The 21193-nt window shown below is 56.6% G+C and overlaps 2 protein-coding genes across 4 annotated transcripts in view; both read right to left on the minus strand.

Annotated features, from left to right (window-relative positions):
- Window positions 1–1719: 1719 nt before the first annotated feature.
- Window positions 1720–8871, minus strand: LOC127023090 (carbonic anhydrase 15-like). Its single transcript, XM_050907006.1, has 8 exons — window positions 8805–8871; window positions 7068–7103; window positions 4622–4792; window positions 4208–4368; window positions 3393–3485; window positions 2972–3038; window positions 2600–2766; window positions 1720–1938 (listed from the first exon to the last, which is right to left on the minus strand). Exons 1-8 carry the CDS (start codon window positions 8869–8871, stop codon window positions 1720–1722), a joined length of 981 nt encoding a protein of 326 aa, XP_050762963.1.
- A 10062-nt stretch (window positions 8872–18933) lies between these two features.
- DGCR2 (DiGeorge syndrome critical region gene 2) overlaps window positions 18934–21193 on the minus strand; it is a 45910-nt gene continuing 43650 nt past the window's right edge. For all 3 annotated transcript variants that reach the window (XM_050906592.1, XM_050906593.1, XM_050906591.1), the window contains 2 exons: window positions 20427–20663; window positions 18934–19637 (listed from right to left, as the gene is read on the minus strand). In XM_050906592.1, the coding sequence (XP_050762549.1) occupies window positions 19396–19637; window positions 20427–20663 (479 nt within the window). In that variant the 3' untranslated portion in view covers window positions 18934–19395. The remainder of the gene's footprint in view (window positions 19638–20426; window positions 20664–21193) is intronic.

The raw sequence follows: 21193 nt of genomic DNA on the forward strand, positions 1-21193 counted from the left end.
AGGCGGGCGCCCCCTGGCGGCCGCCGCGGCGCTCCGGCAGCCGCGCCCTGCCCGGCCCCGGCACCCCCGCGTGGCCCGTGTCCCCCGTGGCGGCGGAGCGGCGCTGGGCTCCGGCCCCGGCCCGGCCCGGGGCGGCACCTGGGCGCGGCGGCAGGCAGGCACACGGGAGGGGTCTGCGGGGGGACACGGGGGGGGACACGGGTGGGGCACGGGGCCAGCCTGAGCCCCCCGAGGCGGTGGCAGCCCGGAGCTGCCCATGGGCACACGGGGCGAGCATGGCCCCACGCCTGCTGGCTCTCCCCAGCCTGAGCCCCCAGCACGGCGGGGGCAGGCGGCCAGGGCCGTTACCTACGCTAACGGGGTCCTTAACGAAAGGTCAGCACACGGACCCTGAGCAAGGCTGCCACTTCGAGCCGGCGTCAGCCAGAGCTGGGCGGGAATTACTGAGCTGGGCCGCGGCCACCACCACGCCAGCCGCAGGAGGCTGCGGCAGCACGTGGCAGCCCCTGCTCAGCATCCTGTGCGTGCTGCACGCCCAACGGCACACGGCACCCCAGGGTACAAACACCAGCTCTGCTTTCCCCTCTCTGGACCAGGGCAGCTGCTCCGAGACCCCAGACCTGACCTCTGGAGTGGGTTTATAGAACCCCAACACCCACAGGGGCCTGCAAGCACCCTGGCGTGGGGATCACGGGGTCTTTGACTCGGCCCCTTCACCCCCTGGAGATGCCCCTTCCCCGCTGCAGGCTTCAGAGGAAGCCCAAGCCTTGTGGCAGGAGGATGCTCAGGCCCCCTGCACCCATGGGTGCTGCAGCCACCCCTTGGACTGGGGAGGGCTGGAGCTCTGCGCTGGCAGCGGGTTCCCCCAAGAAATGATGAAAACCTCTACCCGCCCCGTGCTGCTCCCAGATAACAACCTGTGCTCTTACACCCATAATTCAGGAGGAGACGGGAACATGCCTGGAGCTTCAGCACATTAATTAGGAACCACCCCATTCGCCTGGGCCCTGGCTCTGCCCCTGCCTTGCCGGCAGCTGCAGCTATTTCTGCCAGCATAAAATTAGCTCCGTGGAAAGAGCCATCGGTTCCCTGTGTCCTGCCTCAGCGCACTGAGGGGTGCTGTGTCCTCGGGGACAGCTGCGTCCCTCTGTCAGGCAGCCCCAACCCTGGGGAAAGCAACAGGGCAGTGCCTGCAAGCACAGGGACTGCAAGGACCCTGAGCCACATGCAGGTCCAGGATTTGGCCCTGGGGATTTATTGCACAGGGAACAGAGGGGGAGTCTCATACCCGCCTGTGCAGCCGTGTGCAGGGCCAGTATTCCCGAGTGCCACCCAGACACCATCCCCCAGCTCCCTCCCTGCTAATCCTGCACCCCTGTGCCAAGGACCCTGCCCCAGCAACACCGAAGGGACACAGAGCCAAAGAGGCAGCGACCCGCAGCCACCGGCAAGGACCTCGGCTTTATTCCAGCCCCTCCAGCATTCCCTCCTGGTGGCTCCCACCACCTGGCTACAGGGGCATGCAGGGCGGCTCCAGGCTTGCAGAGATTCACCTCTGCAGAGATCCAGGTTTGCAAAATCTTCACCCAGCCAAGGTCTCGACGTGCTTTTTTTGTTATTTTTTTTCCCATTTACCCATGAACCAGGCGTGTTGCCTCCTTGTCACCATTGCAGCGGGGCGATGCTCACGTGGAGACTGGTGAAAGGCTGGGCCAGACCCTACGGGGCTGGTGAGAAGGGGCCGAGCAGGGCCAGCAGGAGCAGAGGGGAGAGGAGCTGGTGGCAGCCCCTGCACGGGGACCCGCCGCTGGCCGTGGCCGCCCTGGAGGCGAAGACCTTCCGGCTGCGGAGGGGCTGCGGCGGGCGGAAGTTGTTGGTCATTTTTAGGAGCGTGGGGCCAGCGGCCGGGAAGTGGAGGGTGCTGACGAATGCCCGCAGCTGCGCAGGGGAAGAGGCAGGGGTGGGCAGCCGCTTCGCCAGGCACCCTGAGCCCCTGCCCACTCGTGAGCCCCCTTTTGTGCTGCCCCGCAGCCGATGGCACAGGACCCACGGCATGGTCCTGTGCCAGCGGCTGTCCTCCTGCCACCCCTCCCAAAACCAGACCCGGAGGGTAAGTGCACAAGCCAGGGCCTTGCAAGGATCAGCTCTTGAGTTTTAAAGGAGCTAATCATGTTTCACTGCCTGTGCTGAGCACTTACAGAGCAGCTGGCCCATGACACCCTCAAGGAAATACGTCTACTAAGATGCTTGGGCAGCAGAGGAGAACTCCATCCATCCATCCATTCATCCATCCATCCATCCACCCACCCACCTCCTTGGAGCCTCTTCTGAGCTCCAATGGGTTCACTCCTATTTTGCTTTCTGAATACCAGGGCTGGGCAGGAGAGCGCTACGGACGGGATTTCTCCCCGCTGGCAGGTGGCCACAGCTCCGTTACTTAACCCTCATAAAACTAATTAATTGCCAGGTTGCCGGGAGCATTATTATAGAGATGACTTTCCCTGTGCTCTTGCTTAGGGGTCAGGAAGGGCAAGGAGAGCGGCCACCCAGGGGGTCCAGCCCTTTGGGTGCCGGAGCACGGGGCTGTGCACACCGGTACCTGCTCCTGGCCGATCTCCACCGGCTCCTCGAAGACGGTCCAGACGACGACCTCGCTGCAGTCGGGGGTGGTGAGGGAGCCCTGGTAGCGGTAGTACCCGGACAGCTGGCCGGTGCGCGGCAGCAGGGTGCTCAGGCGGAAGGTGGAGGCCAAATCCACGGAGTCCCCTGTGGGGTGAGACATGGGCACTCAGCCCGCCCCGTGCTGGGGACATGGCGGGGACAGCAGGGCCACCCCCATCAGTTTCCCTTCAGCCAGATGGCCCCACAGACCGGCAGGTCCGTCCCACCCACCCCACCGGGACGCACCCCTGCCCTCCTGCACCGGGGTCTCTTCCCTTTCTGCCCCTGCCCCGATGACAAGGCAACTTACCAGCGTGGGAGACGTTCCTCAGCCCTGCCACAATGGTGTTGTAGTTGGTGTTAGGAGTTTCGGAGACCTGTGGAGGAGGAGAGTAAGCAGCTGGGGCAGGGCAGAGCCCGGGCAGGACAGAGCCAGGTCATCCTGCACCGCCAAGCATCCGCAGGCAGAGCCGGCCCTGGCCCCGCATCGCCGCAGAGCAGCGGTGGGGATGGGTGAGCTCCCAGCCGGCACACCCTTGCACGAAGCCGGTGGGGGGGGTCATGGCACCTTTCACCACTGAGATTCCCCACAACCTCCTGGCCTTGACCCAGCCTTCCTGCCCCTTCTCACTCCCTCAGGGCAGCCGTACAATGCTCCCCCAGCCGCACAGCGAGCAGCCTGTTCCTGGGGGGTCCTCTCCTGTGACCAGCGTGAGCCCCCGCAGACCCACCTGGAAGAAGAAGCCGAGGACGGCCAGCCCGTTGGGATGCCCCTTGGCCTCTGCCAGCGTCCGGTACTTGACGTTGATGTGGACAATGTGCAGCTGGGGAAAGCACGGAGGGGCCGAGCGTGGGCAACTGCCCCCAGCTGACCCTCCCGGCAGCAGGGCACTCGCCCACAGATCTCCCCAGCCAGCTTGGGGTGGCCGGACACTGAGCCAACCACCCCCCAGAAAAGCCCTCCCGGTCCCACGGGTGCTTCTACAGGGCAGCCGCTCAGAGGATCAAAGCGCCCCAATGAAGCGAACATCCTTTGAAGGGGGTGGGGAAAGGGGACCAGTGGTCCCGGGGCGCCTGCCAGCCGCAATACATAAATTTTGCTCTCCTCTGGCAGATAATTAATATTTTAGAGGCGCAGAGCCTCTTTCACCCAGAAGGATCCCGGCGCACTTGGCACAGCACATGCCTGCACGCTCTTGCTTGCATTCACTGACTCAGCATGCGGTCCTGGCGGGGCGCAGAGCCCTCCAAACCCCGCTGAGTGCCTCCAACAAGGCAGCGTGGCCCACGTATGGTAAAGAAAAACCTTGAGTCTCATGTCAGCTGCTTTTTAATCACCCAGGTGCCCTGTGCAGCGGCTGTCCATATCCCACCATCAGTGCAAGGCTGCGGTGACGGGGAGCACAGCCGAACCCGCCCGTGCAGTGTCACCAAGCCCGGTCACCTCGCTGCATGGCAGCCTTGGGATGCACCAGCATCACACCTTCCCATCACACCAAGGACTGGGGCCACCCAGAGAGCGCGATGGGTGCTTTTTCTCACCTACCTCCATGGGGAGCTGGTGCCCATCGAGGGTGTGCTCGGAGCCGTTCCCAGCTGGGCTGCCCCAGTGGAAGTGGAGTTGCAGTGCGCGGTACCTGCCGGGGAGGCCCCCGCCGCTGATGGTGATGTGCTCAGAGGCTGACTCGCTTGCCAGGCTCAGCATCACTGCAAGGGCAGCGGGACAGGGTAAGGATGGGGGTAAGGATGGGGGTTAGGATGGGGGACAGCCCTGGCACACCTAAGCTCATCCTCCCCAGGCTTCATCCCAGCACTAACACAAACCCACGGGGCAGGAGCCACCCTGGGACCCTGCAGCTCGAGGGCAGATAGCACCCAGGAGCGGTGGTAGAGCCAAGCCCTGGCCAGGACGGTGCCCGGGGAACCGGGGCAGGGGAGGGTGCCCGGCCGCAGCACGCACCCGTGTGCCCGTCATTTGCCAGCCTCCACATGCCCGGGGGGGCCTGGTCATAGCCCTCGAAGAGGATGTCCCCGAGGCCACCGTCCCGCTGCAGCCGGCGCCTGTCGATGTTCACAGGGGACTGCTTGTCGCCGCCACACGTGGCTTTCAGCTCCTTCCAGTGGCTGGGGCCTGCAGAGGAGGAGCAGGGGCACCATGGGCAGCCACCGAGCCACTGCTGCCCCCAGGGGGGACACAAGGCCAAGGGTGGCTGGGTCCCCAGCCAGCCTTGCTGTCCCTGCCAGCCCCACCGTCCTCGCCTGCATCCCGCGGGAGCTGCCCTCCTGCCCGGCCAACCTTCCTCCCTATTGATGAACGGGGGCTTATTGCAGCCTCATCCATAATTCAGCAGGATTTCCTCATGAGGCCGGGGGCTATATTTAGCCCAGCAGCAGCGTCCGTCTCTCCACACTGCTGCTGGTGAAGGGCAGACTTTTCTCCCAGCCCCTTCTGCCCGCCCCTGCAAGCAAACCCCTGCTGCGGGGCTGCACCGGCCCCCTGCGGGGCTCACACCGGGGCTGGGCAGGGGGTTGCTCTATGCTGAGGGAGCAAACTACCCCACACAGTGCCTGCGAGGGAAGGGGGGATGGAGGACTTAAGGCCCATTCACAGAACACGTGGTTTGGGTTTTACCACATTTCAGCCTACCCACGTTGGTTTTGTCCAGCTGTGGCAGGTGACAGCACATCCTGGCCACGCAACTCGTCCTGGGGCATATCCCATACGGGGTCCAGTGTGACCACACGATGCCTGTCAGCAGCTCCCGGGGGGGGGGTCACCGTGGCAGGAGCTGGGCGAGGACGCGGCAGCACCGGCAGCCAGCTGGATCCGCTGCAAACCTGGGGGCCTGGGGGCTGTGAGGAGAGGTCCCCACAGCTGCCACCATGGCCAGACCACACACCCCATATATGTGGCTCGCTGTCCCCATCCGCACCGGCATCATCTCTTCTTGCAACACTCGTTGCAGTCCACAGCTGTGGGACGTAGCCAGCCACCCTGCTGGTCACTGCTCCAGTGTGGCTGCCATGACACCCCGCTCCTTCACCTGGTGGCCCCGGGGCAGCCGGAGCTGCAGGTGCCCGGGGTGGAGGTGTCGGCACTGGGCACTGCCAGCAGCTGGGCTGCAGTCCCGTCCAGGGAACAGGAGCTCCCCTGACATCTCCAGCCCTGTCCACCCAGGGCACCCCCAGTCCTGGGAAAGCTTAGGGGAGCTCAGGGCATCCCTCCACGGGCACCACTGGCTCTGCTTTGGCACACATTATGGCTAGGCAGCCTTTGGTTGGCCCACACACTGTTACCCCCCGTATCCCCTACAACCAGGGTCTGGGGGGGCCATTCCCCCAGCAGCACCCCGTGGTTTAGCTCTTGCATTTACCTACCTTCCTCTTGGGCCGACAAAACCACAGACACATGCTCTTCCCCACCTCCTGCCCCCCCGGGCTCAGCCCTGTCTCCTTCCCTTCTCGTCTCATTATTCCAGGCAGCTTTTTGCCTGGAAACCCTGGGAGCTGCAGCTTGGCCATGCCGCCGCCCCACCAGCTCCCCAGCACAGTGCTACCAGGTGGCCCCACAAATTACCCAGTGCCTTCATTAAGGGACCGTTCCCTGCGGCCCTGCTGCAGGCACATGGCCGGCTCCACGCTGCCCAATCCGCTTCCCACCGGCCCCGCTCCCCTGCCGAAATCTGCCCTCGCCACCGGCCTGATGAGGTTAAATTGCTGGTAACACCGAGCGTTGGTCCGGCAGGGATAAGCAGAGCCCAGCGATTCACGCTCGCCAGCCATGGCCGATGTGCCACGGTGGCTGGGCACGGGGCATGTAAACCCAAGAGCTATAAAACAGTTGGGCTGTAACAGCTGATTAAATGCTCGTTGATCCTTAATTAACCTTTTACAAGCTATTTGCATGCTTCGAGACAAAGTGCCCCCAGCCATGCTTCCCTTCACTGGCACCGGCAGGCAGAGCTTGCTGCCTGCCCAAACGGAGCCGTCCCTCCTCGAGCTGGGCCCCTGAGCACCATGGGCCCCTCGATGCCTGCGCCTCGCTGGGGTTGCTAATGGCACATTTTAAATCTGGGATTTAATTTGCTTCAGGTGAAAGGGGGGAGGCTGGTGCTGCCCCGGGAGCACCCAGACCTGGCTGGGGTAGGGATCTGGAGCCGAGCCGCTCCGAGGGGCGCAGGCGCTTGTCTCCAGTCTCTGCATCAGCATGCCTGAAAGTGAAGCTCCTCTAACCATTCCCACCTTGGTGTGACATGGGTGAATTTGCCCTTTTCCAAGCCACGCTCCCCACTGCAGCCTCGCTGATGCTGCCCAGGGTGCCCTCAGCCGGGCACTGTGGGGAGATGCAGGGGTCCGAGCCCCGCACAGCCCTGACACCCCCCCATCCCGCAAATGGCACTGCTCACCACATTTGGGGTCCTGCGAGTCGTAACACCACTGCCCTGTGGGAGAGACAAGAGCTCAGGGCGGGTGACAGAGACAGACATCTGCTCCCCAAACCCACCCACGGCCGTGCCCGCCCCCCGACAGCGAGGGCAACCCTCATCGCAGCCAGGGGTCCCGCCAGCACTTGTGTTCATCCCGGTTATTCTTGGCGCTGGTGTTTTCGCACCCTCCCTGCCTCCCCCGGCCGCTCCGCAGGGAAACCTCCCTCAGCATCACTCCACTCTGCTCCAAGGCAGCCAAACCTTGCTGCTCGCGGGGCTCCTTCCCCAGCTGCTGTGGGGTCGTTCCCCCCTTACCCATCCTGGGGAGCCGAGGCAGCCCCTCACCCCACACCAGATGCCTTGCCCACCCCCCAGCAGCCCTGGGTGAGCGGGAAGCCGAGGGGGGGCTGCCGCAGCCCTCCCCTGGTGCTTCCCATGGCTCCCCGCGGGTGGGCTGGCAGCAGAAGGCGGTTGCTGGGGGCTGCAGCAGGCAGCGGGTGGCTGTGGGCAGGCCTGCACCCACGCTGCGGGGACGACGGCTCGCCCCGTCACTCAGGGCCACCTCAGCCAGAGCTGCCGAACTCCCACCAGCACTGCTGCCTGCATTCGGGGTGGCTACAGGGAGTGCGTACTCCATGCTGGGTGCCGGTGCGGCAGATGCGGGGATGCCAAGGGGATGCCAAGGAAGCTGGAGCCCCACTCCTGCTGTCTGCACATCCACCCAGGGCCACCAGCTCTGTAATGGGAGCCGGAGAGCACACCCTTTCCTTCCTCAGCTCCCCGTCCTGCTCCTGGCAGGAGGCACAGAGCGACCCGGTGCTGCCTGGGGCCAGGCTACATGAGCAGTCCCCACTGATGGCCGAGGGGCCGTGCCAGCGGGCCGGCTGCAGGTGAGCCGAGCCACACTCTCATGCCAGCTGCGGCTGCTCTGACTGGCAGGATGCAGGCAGCCCTGCCTGCCTCCACCTGTGCTGTTTGCGGCCCCAGCCTGCAGCACCACATCCAAATCCTCGCTATGGTGGTATGGGAGACACCAGCCCCAGAGGAGAGCTGGGAGCAGGATGGTGCAGGACTCAGAGGGTCTCCAGGGCAGGGACCTCGGGCTTTCCTCCCTGTCCAGGGGGAAGCTGAGCTCCTAGGAGACCCTCAGATCCACACGCACCAGCCCCAGCCCGACCTCGAGCATCCTCTGGCAGGAGCCAGGGTAGCACTCGATGCTGCCAGCCTGGCCCAAATGCAGGTGACCACCCCACTGCCTCGGCCCTGGGGCGGCAGCGCTGGTTTGCTCAGAGATTTCATCCTCGTTGGTGTTTCCCGGTGGTGCAGGTCTGTGGGGCGGATGGGCTGAAGCCCAAGACCCAAATGCCCCAAGGAGACCCTGGCCCGGATACCTCCTGCCAGGACAGATAGCCCCGGGTGGACTGAGACCTCCCTGAGCCTGTCAGCACAGTGAGGTCCCCAGTGGGGAGGAGGATGGTGGGAGGGCAGGAGACAGTTCCTGGGCCAGACCAGGTCCCCCAGTCCCTGCCTCCAGCATCCCAGCCCCGCGTCAGCCCCCCGGCACGTGGGAAAGGGAAGGCAATAAACGGGGCTGGCACAGGCGCACCCCAGCCCCGCACCCCACGACCCCCCATCCTCTCCCACCGCGGGGACCCGCCGTCGCCTCCGGCCACCCCAGACACCCCGGGAGGAGGGCGGGCAGGCAGCGCATCTCACCTCCCGCGGCTGCTCGCACGACGAGAGGCAAAGTCAGAAAAGTTATCCCCAGCCCCTGCATCCCCATGCCGGCGGCAGGGACGGGCAGCAGCGGGCAGGCGGCCCCGCCGCGACGCCTCGTCCTCCTCCGCAGTGCGCCCGGGCAGGCGGTGGGGCTGGGGCGGGAGGCAGCGCTGCCAGCGCCCAGGCAGCCCGGAGAAATCCTCCGCTCCAGCCTGTGCACTGCTGTTAAATATTCATCACAAGGGCTGAGTTTTTAACTCCTCGGCTGCTAGGAGGGAGCGGGGGAGCGGTCCGGCCCCCAGCCAGTCCCTGTGCACCGTGCCAGGCCCCTGCCCAGGATGCCAGCCCAAGGGCAGGCAGCAGGGACAAGGCAGGGGAGCAGGGGGCTGGCAAAGCCTGGGGGTGCAGCACGCTGCCCGGCCCACTCCCCTCCAAGGGGTGAGGGGGTGGTCCCCAAGTACCATCCTGCTCTCCATTCCCAAAGCAGGGGTTCGGCAGCATCCCTGCTGTGTCCCATCCCGCCCCCTGCACGGTGCTGTGGGGCCACAGATGGGCTTCAGGGGGGCTGTCGGTAGTCAGAAGGGGCTGGGGGCGCCAGCTCTGCCCCATCCTCTCCCCACTCTTTGCAGGCACATGTTGTGCGACAGCCTTCCCCCCCCCCCCCAGCTTTGGCAACCCCCCCAGCCAGCAGCAGGTCCTGCATCCCCCACGCTGGGAGAGTGGTGGCTCCCACCAGGGACCTGATGCGGGCCAGGCAGTGCCATGAGGACCCACAGGCTGAATCCAGCTCATCCCTGCAAACAGAGGCTCCTCCCCGGGGAAAGCCCAGCAGGCACCCACGGTGCCCTGTCCTCGGGGCACAGGTGGCCTCCACAGCTCTGCTATGGGGGACCCTCAGCCCCCGGGGTCACGGAGGAGCAGCACACTGGTGGGGCAGGATTCAGCCCTTTCCCCTCCAGCCGGCACGAGGCTGCAACACACCATAGTGGCTCAGGCTCTCACAGCCATGGAGCACCGGGCCGGCCAGGGCAGGGGGGCAGCACCGGGGCACGAGCCTCGGCACCCACCCGAGCATCACAGGAGCCCAGCACAGGCATCCCATGCTGGGGGACACGGCTGTTCAGCTCCTCAACACGGAAGCAGCACGTGCTGTTCCCATTGCACCTATCCAGGCAGGTCCCACAGGAGCCACTATCTTGCCAGCGGAGGTACGCTCTCACAGCAGGCAGGTAGGAAGGGGGTGAAAACACAGGAGCATAGTGTTGTCACATTCTCCTAAAATATCCCTGCCATCTTAGGCAGCAGTGGAAAGGAGGCCACGGGGCCCAGCCTGCAGCTCCTCTCACCGGCACTTGGCCCTGGCCGGGAGCACTGCCGAGTCGCTGCCAGGATGAACAAACCCGGCAGCAGTGCGAGGGCAGCGGGAAGAAGCCTCCTGCTGCCTGTTTGGCCGGGGACGGGCTCCAGCTCAGCAGAGTTGTTTGCCTGCCATGTGCTACAAGGAGACAACACACCCAGTGGGGCTCATCCTCGGCAGGGGCTCTTTGGGGCACCTTTGTCCCCCCCAGGCAGAGCCAGCCCCAGGCAGGTGCCCGGGCAGCACCGAGCCATGTGTTTGGGCACCGGTGTGGGGCACAGAGGAGGGTGGCAGCGCAGGGCTCCCTGAGCTGCTCTGGATCTGCGCCATGGTTGACACTTGGCCCCTGCTCCGGGGATGAGGTAGTTTGCAGAGGGCTGTGATCATCCTTCCGGAGCAAGCCGCAAAGGGTGGGCAGGCGAGGCGGAGGGTCTCACCAAGTCCGCAGCCTGCCGCTGATTGCTGCCGGGAAGGAGAGGAGCTGCTCCGGCATGCGGAGGAGACTGAGACCTCCCTCGGAGACGTGAGCCCACCGAGCAGCAAAAGCACCTCCACCACCCACCCGCAGCAGGACGGCCCATAGTGCCAGGCAGTGGGGGAAAAGCCCAGACCCTCGGGGGTTGGGAGCCGATGGGACCCACCACCCTTGGGCTATTCCCCCCTAGGGCATTGACCGAGGCAGAGGTGCTTCGCAGGACATCCTTTTACGTTTTCAGGCTTCTCCAGTTGTGATTTTTGGCAAGGAGGGCAGGAGCAGAGACATCACCACAGAGACCACGTGGCCGGGAACACCAGCAGCGCCGTGCCACAGCACGCAACCCAGCACGCGGCGGGAACGAGTCCCTTGTCCCACAAAGGGCCCTACCAGGGCAAGGAGCAGCACATCCAGCCCGGGGTCCCGTGGGGCCCAGAGAGCCCTGCACAGCTGGAGGGGGATGCAGAGCCCTGGCAGGGCTCGGCACGGCCCCGCCAAGGGGCAGGAGCAGAGCGAGGAAGCAGAGGGGGCACCAAGGCACGTGGAAAGGCAGCGGCAGCAGCGAGGCACCATGCCGTACCCCGCTCCCACCCGTCCCCAGCTACCCTGCTCCCCAGGGTGCACCGCTGGCTGCTGGCACCAGCGCCAGGCAGGAGCAACCTCCAGTTTCTATAGGAACCAGATCAAACCTTGAAAGAGCCGCTCTGTACTTGCCGGTCTCCTGCTGCCGCGGTGGTGATGGGGAGCTCACAGCCGATCCTGCGGCTCTGTGCTGGGCTCGTAGGGAGAGACCACATCCATTGTCCTGCTGCCACTGAGCCAGGAGGCGGGCGAGGTCCCCGCATACATGCGTAGTCACAGCACCAAGTGCAAGAGCCGTGATAGGGGAAAAAATATCACTGAAAAATAAAAATAGTTACTTAAGCTGCAGCCATCGATCGGTCGTGGGCACGGTGCCATTCTGCTGGGAACCCCCACCACGTGCGCTGTCAGCAAGTGCTGCACCAGCACTCAGCAGAGATGAGAATCTCCTGGAGGTAAATCCTGCGCTGCCGCCTGGGAGCCTTGGCTGGGGACCTGGGCTGATGGGGACAGTGACAAGACAAAGACTTAAGCCATAAGAGCGTGGTTCACATCGCCCAGGGATGGGTTCATGAAGGGTTGTCGGCATCCAGAGAAGCAAGTGCAGTAGGGAGGTGAAGTTCATGGGCAATAAATACTCCAGCCACTTCTGATTTTCCATGAAGATCAAAGATCTCCATAATAAGCTGCTGCTAGCCCAGGCAGAAGGCTGGGAGCAGGGCAGGGAGAGCAGCAGGAGCCCGCTGCCGGCACCGGCATAAAGGAGGCACTGTGGCCAGCAGATGCGCACTGGCCCCACGCTGCTGCACAGCCCCTTCATTCATCTCACATTCCCACTGCCACTGGGGTCAGTGACATCTCCCCCCCCACAGCCTGGCAGCCCCCGGGGTCACTGCCAGCACGCAGCCCCTACAGGCATCCGACCCATGCCCCCAAGCCCCCGGCGTTTTCCCAGGGGCTGAGCGCCCGGACATGCCGTACTGAGCACAGCTGCTAATTACCCTCCCAGAAAAACACATTTTAAGCTAAGAGCTTACAGCAGAAGACTGCCCAGCAATGCCCCTGCCACAGCAGTGTCAATGCTGATGGCTGCCCCCCTCACACGTGTGTCCCCGGGGAGCAGCAGCAAGCCCCAAGAGCGGTGGCTGTGCTCCAGGCACTCCTAGCTGCTCCCTGCAGCTGCAGCATCACCTCTGTCCGCAGGCTACGAGAGGGCGGGAGGGAAGGGCAAGTTGTATCTGCACAGTGTCTTGCAGCATCAGCAGAGCCCCCCAGGGTCCCTGCCAGACTGAGCCCCTCCAAGCGCTCACAACATCAGGCAGCTACTAGTGAGAGACATTTGTCCCCCCCGAGACCAGCAGCAAAGGAAGGGCTGCGTCCCATCGCCCTCAGCTGAACTAGCATCTCACAGCCCGAAGCGGAGATGAAGCTCTGGGAGCTGGGGGCTGCGTTGGTTCAGGTCCAGCAGCAATGGAGGTGGCTGCAGTGGCAGCTGCCCTCTGCGGGCACAGGAAAGGGAGAATGGAGCCCTCCACGGCACCCGTCGGTGACGATGACACTGCACGCTGGACAGCTTTCAGCAATGAACGCATCCTGCGGCCACAAGCAGGGCACCGGGACAGCCCAGCAATGCTGCAGGGACTTGTTCTGCAGCACTCACAGCAAACACTGCAAGTCCAGCAGCTTGTAAAAAAACACTGAATGTTTCTAGGACCTGAGCTCCCAGTCCGGAGCGTGGGCAGGTGTCACCAGGGCCAGGTCCGGACCGTGCAAAAAGGAGCTGCCGCTCTTCCCCTGCACCCAAAACCAGCCCCTCTCGTGGCAGGCTGGGATCAGGAGGCCAATTTTAATTCTTTAACTACTTCCCCCAGGTAAAGTGGATTTGGCTCTGCATGGCACTGGAAAACCTGATTCCAGCACTTGTACCGCAGGCCATCCATGGAGCTGCCACCAGGACAGGGGCGAGGATGCAGGGGCCCCGCAGCCCCGTGGCACTGCACTCGCTGCCCAGACTGCTCCAGAAAAGCAGCACAGCTTTCCCCACTCCAAAAGAGGACATCCTTTGACCAGCACGCTGACCACACCAACGTCTGGAGTCTCCGGTCATGTTGCTATGAATATGTACTACAGGACAAGTAACTTCCACAGCAGCACCCAGCAGCGATGTTGAACATACCTTGCCGGGACAGAAGAGATACAACTGACTCAGACTTGGTATTGCTCTATCCCGTATCCCACCAGCCTGCCAGCTCCAGCTGTAAGCCTGCATTACTAAACCAGCACAACTGTTTAAAGAGGCTTATTTATCCAGCAAGTTCTTTTGGGGGAATATTCCCTGCTATCAGCCAGCTTTGTTAAATAGTTTAGTTACAGGCTCTTTCAGGAGAGGCAGCATCACCTCCAGCTCACTGCAGGCCAAGGGGACTGGGGGGCAGGAGAGCTGCCTCTCCCACTGCACACCCCGGCTTCTTTCATTTCCCCCCAGCTCCAAAGGGAATTGCAATTGCCTGTAATGTAAAGCAGCTCAGGGTTGGTTTGAGCAGAAACGCCATCTGCTGTACATCTCCCCGCAAGACAGACGCGTCCCGGCGCCGGACTGGAAAACCCCTGCACACCCCAAAACACGGCTCTCAGCCAAGGCTTCTCCCTGCCAGCCCACCCAAGGTCACCCCAGGGCCCTCCCTCCCTCCAGCCCCCGTACCACACATGGGGTGTAAAACACAACCGAGGGAAGGGGGCAAGTAGCCAAAACCTTCCTTTAGGAATTTGACGAAAAGTTTAGAGCTCGAATTTTGGAACAGCTGAAGAGGCCAGGACAGCCGGACCTCTCGTCAGGCTTTTCCACCAGCCTCCCCGCTGCCTGCTGGGCGCACGGCAGCAGCACGGCTCAGTGCTAACACTGTCCCCCTCTGACTCCACGTCAACTCTGACCGACTCGGTTCATTCCCCAGAGCCCTGCTGCCCCCACGCCGGGAGCTGCGGGGCTCGGAGCACCCCTCCCATCCAACACAGCCACCTGCACCTCCTGCCCAGGCACTCAGCATCTTCCCACAGGTCTGGAGAGGACAGCAGGAGTAGGCTGCACTTCACCTTCTTGGGTATACAGCCAAGACTTTCTTAAAATTACACTCATACAGGTAAATTCCAGTGGTATTTGTACACAAAGGGACTTCGGCAGCCTCCCTGCTTGAAGTTAAATGCATCTATTGATCTTTTTGCAAGATCACAGCTCAAAAGTGTGATTTAAGAAGACCTTCCTTCACAACACTGAGGAACCACATCGATGCAGAAATCAGGAGACATTGGAACAGGCCATTTCTCTTACAGAACACAATTTATTTGGCATTTGGATGAAATGTTTCTCACAGCATCTTGAGAAAAAAAAGAAAGATTAGTGTCAACCCCAAAGAAAGACGTTAAAACAAAAAAACCAGTGTCACAGGGACTGAATTATTATAGTATCAAATTTAAATTCTACATGGTATTTCACAGAATATCAAAATCTTTTATACACTGCCACAGTTAAGTCCAGTCACAAACCAACTACACAGGAGAAGCCTGCAAATGCAGCGTTGGCTAAAATTATTTGCCAGGAGAAGGTAAAAAGCAGTGTCTCATTCTCTCTCGCAGCCTCCCAGGCATCCTCCAGCCCCACACTTGGGGCACGGCGCAGCACGGCCACGCACGCAGCCTGCAAGCGCAGCATCTCTGCTGGCATTGACTCCAACCCACTCAACATTCAAGGTGCACAATACTGGAAAATTAAAGCTATGCCGTACCGTAGCAGGCAGGTAATGCAGACTGTTGTTAGGGGAAGCAGATCTTTACCACCAAAAGCATCTATTCCAAAGAAACACATATTTCATTTGCAACTGGGGAACATCAGAAGCAAAATGTATGAACTTTGATTCACCTCCTCTACACTCATCTGCTCTAATTTTAGGTCCAGCTCCCAACTTGCAAGGGAAATTTAAAAGAAATGTCTGTATATTGCATGTTCCTTCGCTAGGGAGAAAAAAAGATGTTTCAGCAACGGAAAAAAGAAGAGACACGCGTTATGGACTGTATGAGGCGACATTAAAACGTCAGTGCTTTGCCACTGAAAAGCCACATCTGAAAGATAAAAACATCTTTAAAACCAGCTTCAAATTCACTTAACATTAGATGGGAAAAGAAAGGTAATAATTACTGGTCACAAAAATACTTTCTTCCCAAGTGACACTTGAGAGACGCATGAACAGGCCATCACCCCATGACACCTGTGGAGGCAAAACACCCGCCAACTGAAAGATTAAGCCATCAGAAAAAATTTTCCACCTACTTCATTATTCTTCTAGATCAGTGTCCTGCCATGAATGGGTAAAGGAACAGTCTGAGGCTCAAAACCAGACAAGACTGAACATTATGCAGACAAGCTCTTTGTACATCTGAATGACAGTTTTGATCTTCTAGCACAGAATGAAACCCACCGTCCTTCTAACATTACAATACTCTACAACTCATATAGTAAAAAAATTAGAGGCTGCTGTGAGACTGTGTACAGGTATCACTGATAACATCGACAGAAGCGAGTATCTAGGGCTGTTTGTTCTTGAAGGAACAGCAGAGACCTCAATATGGCACCACAGTATGTCGTAAGGATGGGGAATCTGAGGAGCAGTTTTGTCCAAGGCCGCAACGGGAGGTGCAAGCCCAGCACAGAACGGAGTGCTGCGACTTTACGACGACTGTGGTCAAAGACATCTCAAGAGAAACGCACTCTCTGTTCACGTGTGCTGCTGGGAATGATGTGGTAATGCCATCTCCCCCGCTGGGTCTGGAGGGACATTTGGGATGCATCAGTAGTTAAGAAAAACATCCAGAGAAGTGAACAGTGGTGGGGAAAATCAATGCACAAAATAACTCCAAAGATCTCGTCAATCGAATGACAATCAAAACAGAAAGGTCTTCCTCAGGCAAGCATCAACCCTCTGTAATTGGTGCTCAGGACAAACTGCTTACCAGTCACCTTGCCAAGGGCAAGGAAGGTTTGCTGAGGTGTCAACTGCTGTCAAGAAAACAACCCTTCCCCAGGTGGTCCAGAAGTCTGAGTAGTTGTGACGTTTTCTGCTACAAAGGCTCTTACTCCAAGAGAAAGTACTCAATGTGAAAAAGCTACATTAAAAAGGGAAAAAATGACAATTTTATTGCCAAATTAGAAGCTCACCGAGAGGTAAATGAGCTGTACTTAGTGAGCTGCTCTGTTCAAGGCAAAATTTCCCTTGTTTACAGTTAAGATGAAGAAGGATGGGGAAAAGAGAGAAAATAGCAGCCTCCGTGCCAATATACAAGTGGGAAAGGCTCAGAAGCAATGGGGAAAATATCACAGAGGCTTCTACAAAGAAGCCTCCATTTGGAATAGCTACAACCAGGAGCCACCACGAAGTTGCCAGTTGTAACAGAGCTTATTTTCAAATAAAATTCACCACAGAACCAAAAGTAAAATAAAAAAAATATTGAACAGATTCCCGCAGTGTTAGGAGAAGTGTGAGGTAAGGTATCTGTTCACCTCAGCCACAAAACACAGCTTGAGAGACTAAATCAAGCCAAAAGGCTTTTTGTTATTGCGCTAGGATACTACAAAGAACAAATATTCCATCTGGCTTCAAAAGAAATTGGAAGTTTTCTATTTTGCACTGCTAACAAAATATTTTCAGGAACAGATTGCAGTAGCATAGACTTTGCATCCTACTTAAGTGTACACTATCACAGCCTGTCCTACAACAGAGTGTAGCCAGCTTGAGAGAAGTATTAACCCTAAGAGCCTAGTTTATATCCCAGTGCTTAGCTTCACCTAGCTGGACACAGCACAAAGGTTACCGTCTACAGTATGTATATATATATATATCACCACCCAGGAACACACACACGCACACACGCATTCGTACCTATAAAACTAAAGAAAAATCAGTACATACAATGTATAAAACGTATGAATGTGCTCAAAAATGCACAAAACCCGCTTTATTTTCATACTTCAGAAATGCTCAATAATTTGTACGCATGGTTCTGACTACTGCTATCCATCCGCTTCATTAGACCAGGACTTGAACTCAGAGGAGGAGACGGTAAGAGATCCCACAGGGTGGAGAATTGCTCCTCTCATTTCGTACCACTGCTATTAGAGCCAGTCAAACCAGAGAGCAGGACGCAGGCGGTGGTAGGGCTCCAGGCAGAGAGGCTTCCTAACAGTGCTTCCTCCCACTCGTGTGCCAGCAGAGCACCCCAGAACTGTGATTCACGCTCTCCGATGGACTCAAGATTGTTAGCAAGTGTCTGAATGTCAAGACACCAGATATGATCTCAATAACGAAACTCACAGTTCTCTGTGCAAAAGGAGTTGAATTGTCAAGACCAATCCCCAAGTACAGTATAAGCCTACAGGCAAGACACAGAATAGAAAGTAGCAGCATATTCAATGGGGAAAGAGTCAGCTGCACTGGGAAACCACAACAGTGGGTTAGGATTTGTCATACAAGTATGATTTCTCATCTTTACTAGAAAAAACAGATCACATACACACCCCCATGCAGTGTTTTCTTCCTGTCCCTCTAGGCTCGTACCCTTCATAAGGTAACAGGAGAACACTCACAAGGGGCATTCTTTACAAATTCCTTATAATTCATCTCATCTGCTGACTGCTACAGTAAGTCAAGGAGAAGCAGAGGCAAGAGGAGGATGGAGGGAAAGGATAAATTATTTGTACACTGAAATCCAAACTTAAATTTAAAATCACCTGTGAAGGTTATTTTGCACTCATTATCAAAACGAACAGCACTTGACTTTGGGTTTAGTGAGGGAGTGAATGAATCTTTTTGCCATCTGTAAATTAACTTAGAGAGTTCAATCTGAGGGGCAAATTTAAGACGACATATCAGACTGAAGCAAACTGCTTTATTGATTTAAGTACACTAACCTCATTATAACCCCTCGTGGGACCTGGATAAATGGTTTGGGGGGCACGGGGGAAATCCCTAGAATAGAGTTGGCAATTTATAGGACTCAGATAAGGAACAAGTGTCCAATTAGAATTAAACATCACATATAGTGCGTGTTGATCACTGTTTTTAAATGGTATTTGTAGAACTGTAAAGAAGTGAAATGGAGGGGAGGGAACACACTTACATGCTAAATATAGCATGCAATAAGAAAGGCAAGAACAATGGTCTTTTATCCAGGCCAGTCTTGTGCAACTGTTCACTGTAAAGCAGTTAAACTACAAAGAAAAATACCTCAGTCTTCCTTATGGGATTATAACAAACAGGGGTTTCATATAGTGAAGTCAGACTGCATCGAAGTTAATTGCTCCCCGTCTCTTCCCTGAAGTGCTACCTAACACATATGAGGATTCTACTGAAGGGACATAAGCATTACACAGACCCAGTTTTCTTTATGGGCCAGAAGTTTACCCAACAATATGAGATTTTGCAGCTACCAACAACAAATAATTGTAATTGCAAATCCTAGTTTTCTTAGTACCCACTTGTCTCATACTGCGTAGATCATTCATCCTCCAGTCCCTACGGTGTTCTGAAACAGCAAGGCAGATCAAAACACGCAAATGTTTTATACTGTGTAACTCTTACTTGGTGGCGCATGTTTTAGCTCCTCAGTGTTCCCACTCTGTAAAACAGGCCCCCAGCCCCCTCCCCTGCAGTTCTGTCTTCTCTGCCTTTTCCAAGTGTAGCACTGAAGCAAGAGAGAAAGCAATTGATTGAACAGTGACTGCCCCCACCCTCCTTTTCCATCGTCTGTTCCCTGGGTCCAGTGGTATCCAGCCAAATCCAAGCAGCTTTTTTCTGATGTAGATTTTGTTTCCTCTCAGGTTAAGGAAAAAAAAAAAAAAACTACCCATACTTTTCACCTCCTTAGAAGTCAAAGGAATTCTCTGCACTCTTTTCCATAGCCAATGGAAAAAAAGAGCAGTTATACAATCCATATTTACAGGACAAACCGATTAGTGAATGAATAACGACAGCCAAAAAACGAGAGGCACAATCCTAATCTAGAACATAAAAGCAGTGTTCAAAAAAACAAAGTGGAGATTCCTTCTGAAGTTCAAACCACGGATTAGTGTTTGTTTGTGCAAACAGTTGCTAAAACTATTCCTGACCGGCAGTCAGCTTTTTACTCCTTTATACAATGGTATTGAGAGAACAGTGGCTGTGACGGCTGCCCGTAAGAGTTTCTGCCGGTGTGTTTTCATTTAGCGATGTGTCAGGAGGGACAAGAAAGGTGCTGCTGTCAGCAGAGTCTTCCAGCTCCACTGGAGAAGGACCAACTGAGGGAGGAAGCGACCCCTCTGTAAGCTGTGGGGATACATCACAGTTTCCTAGTGATGGAGGACTGCTTTGCACAGTCTGAGAAAGAACTCCATCTGCAAAGGACAAAAAAGAATCAGAATCAGAAAGTGAAGTATATCATTTCACATTCCCAAATAGATTTACTATCTGTATTTCTGGAAGCTCTGAGCTTTTCCTGGTTTTGCATTAATGCACAGAGATGACACTGCAAAAGAGGAAAATTATGTAGCAAAAATAAAACTTCAATTTTAGTATCTAAATAAGATACTTGCACTAATCAGGCTCACTTATCTTGTGAAATATGCTGCTATAAAATCCCAAATTGGAGTGATTTCTACAGTATGTGAATATCGCATCTGCAAAACTGAAGAGCACTGGGTGAATCATTAGAAAGTGATATTTTTGGTCAATTTTTGGGGGGTGTGGGTGGGGGAAGCGGGGAGGAGAGAAGACACTGGATATATTTTATTCAAAATCTCTTGTACTTGACATTTGTTCTACTTTTTAATACCAATCTCTATAGACCTATCTCCAAAAGACCAGAAAAGGTACCAGCATAGTGGAAACTAGGTAACCAAGTAACCCATCCAATGTAAGGCTTGAAAATAGATAAGGTCTAAGAGTTAAACTGCTTGCAGCATGGATTCCACTTGTAGTTTAGGTGATCGCAAGACCCTTTGAGAAAAACCAAGCTTAACGATACATTTTAACAAAAGACTTTTCCATCACAGAAACAGGAGATTTTACCGTGAAACATTTTCCCATCGCAATCACTAAAACACATGATTACAGTTTAAAAAAAAAAATCTACCCTCTAGCCAAAATGAAAAAGAGGAAGAAAAGAGAAGTTATTGCCTGCGTACCTGGAGTGGAACAAAGGATGCTGTCTGGATTGACAGAAGCCTCATAAGGAGGAGGTGGGTCATCTGGATGTTGAATATCTGGATACTTGTAAGCAGTATAGGGTGGAGGCGGATCATGGAAATGAAATGCCCCACCTTCCCCATCATCTGAAAGATGCAGTGGAGTAAGGCCAGTTCCAAAACCATCGGGACCATAATCAAAACCAGGCATCCTGCGGCCCAGGTTAAAATGGTGCACTATTTCAAGAGAAGAAGAAGAAGTAAGTGACTTTATCCCATGCTTTCTTCTTCAATTTAAGGCAGATCTCAACACCTTTTTCCACTTTTCACACCCAAGGAACTCGTCTCTGGAAGACCTAAAAAAGTCTACATAACCTATACAAGTCAACTCACTGCAGTTACACAACAATACCCAGGCCCACCTGCTCCCAGCCTGTTTGTCCTGCATCACATCTAAATTTGAATCTAACCTCTTCAAACTAAGGAGATCATTCACACATAGAAGATATTTCAGATTTGGACCACATACAAACAAGAAATATTTTTCCATTATTGGCTAAAAAAGTTCAAATTTGAAGAACCTACCAAGACACACACACACAGGCATAGTCAAGCAAGACCATGACATTTCTCACCTTGACATACATCAATCTGTCAATACTAAGCACGAGGCACAAGGTAAGTCTTGACATAAAAGTTTTTTCTTTGAATGTGGAGTGGTTCAGAGAACCAAAACTTGTACAAATCACGACCAGTTCAAGCAGCCA

Source organism: Gymnogyps californianus, chromosome 16, assembly GCF_018139145.2.
Source record: "Gymnogyps californianus isolate 813 chromosome 16, ASM1813914v2, whole genome shotgun sequence".
In the NCBI taxonomy this organism is placed as follows: Eukaryota; Metazoa; Chordata; class Aves; order Accipitriformes; family Cathartidae; genus Gymnogyps; species Gymnogyps californianus.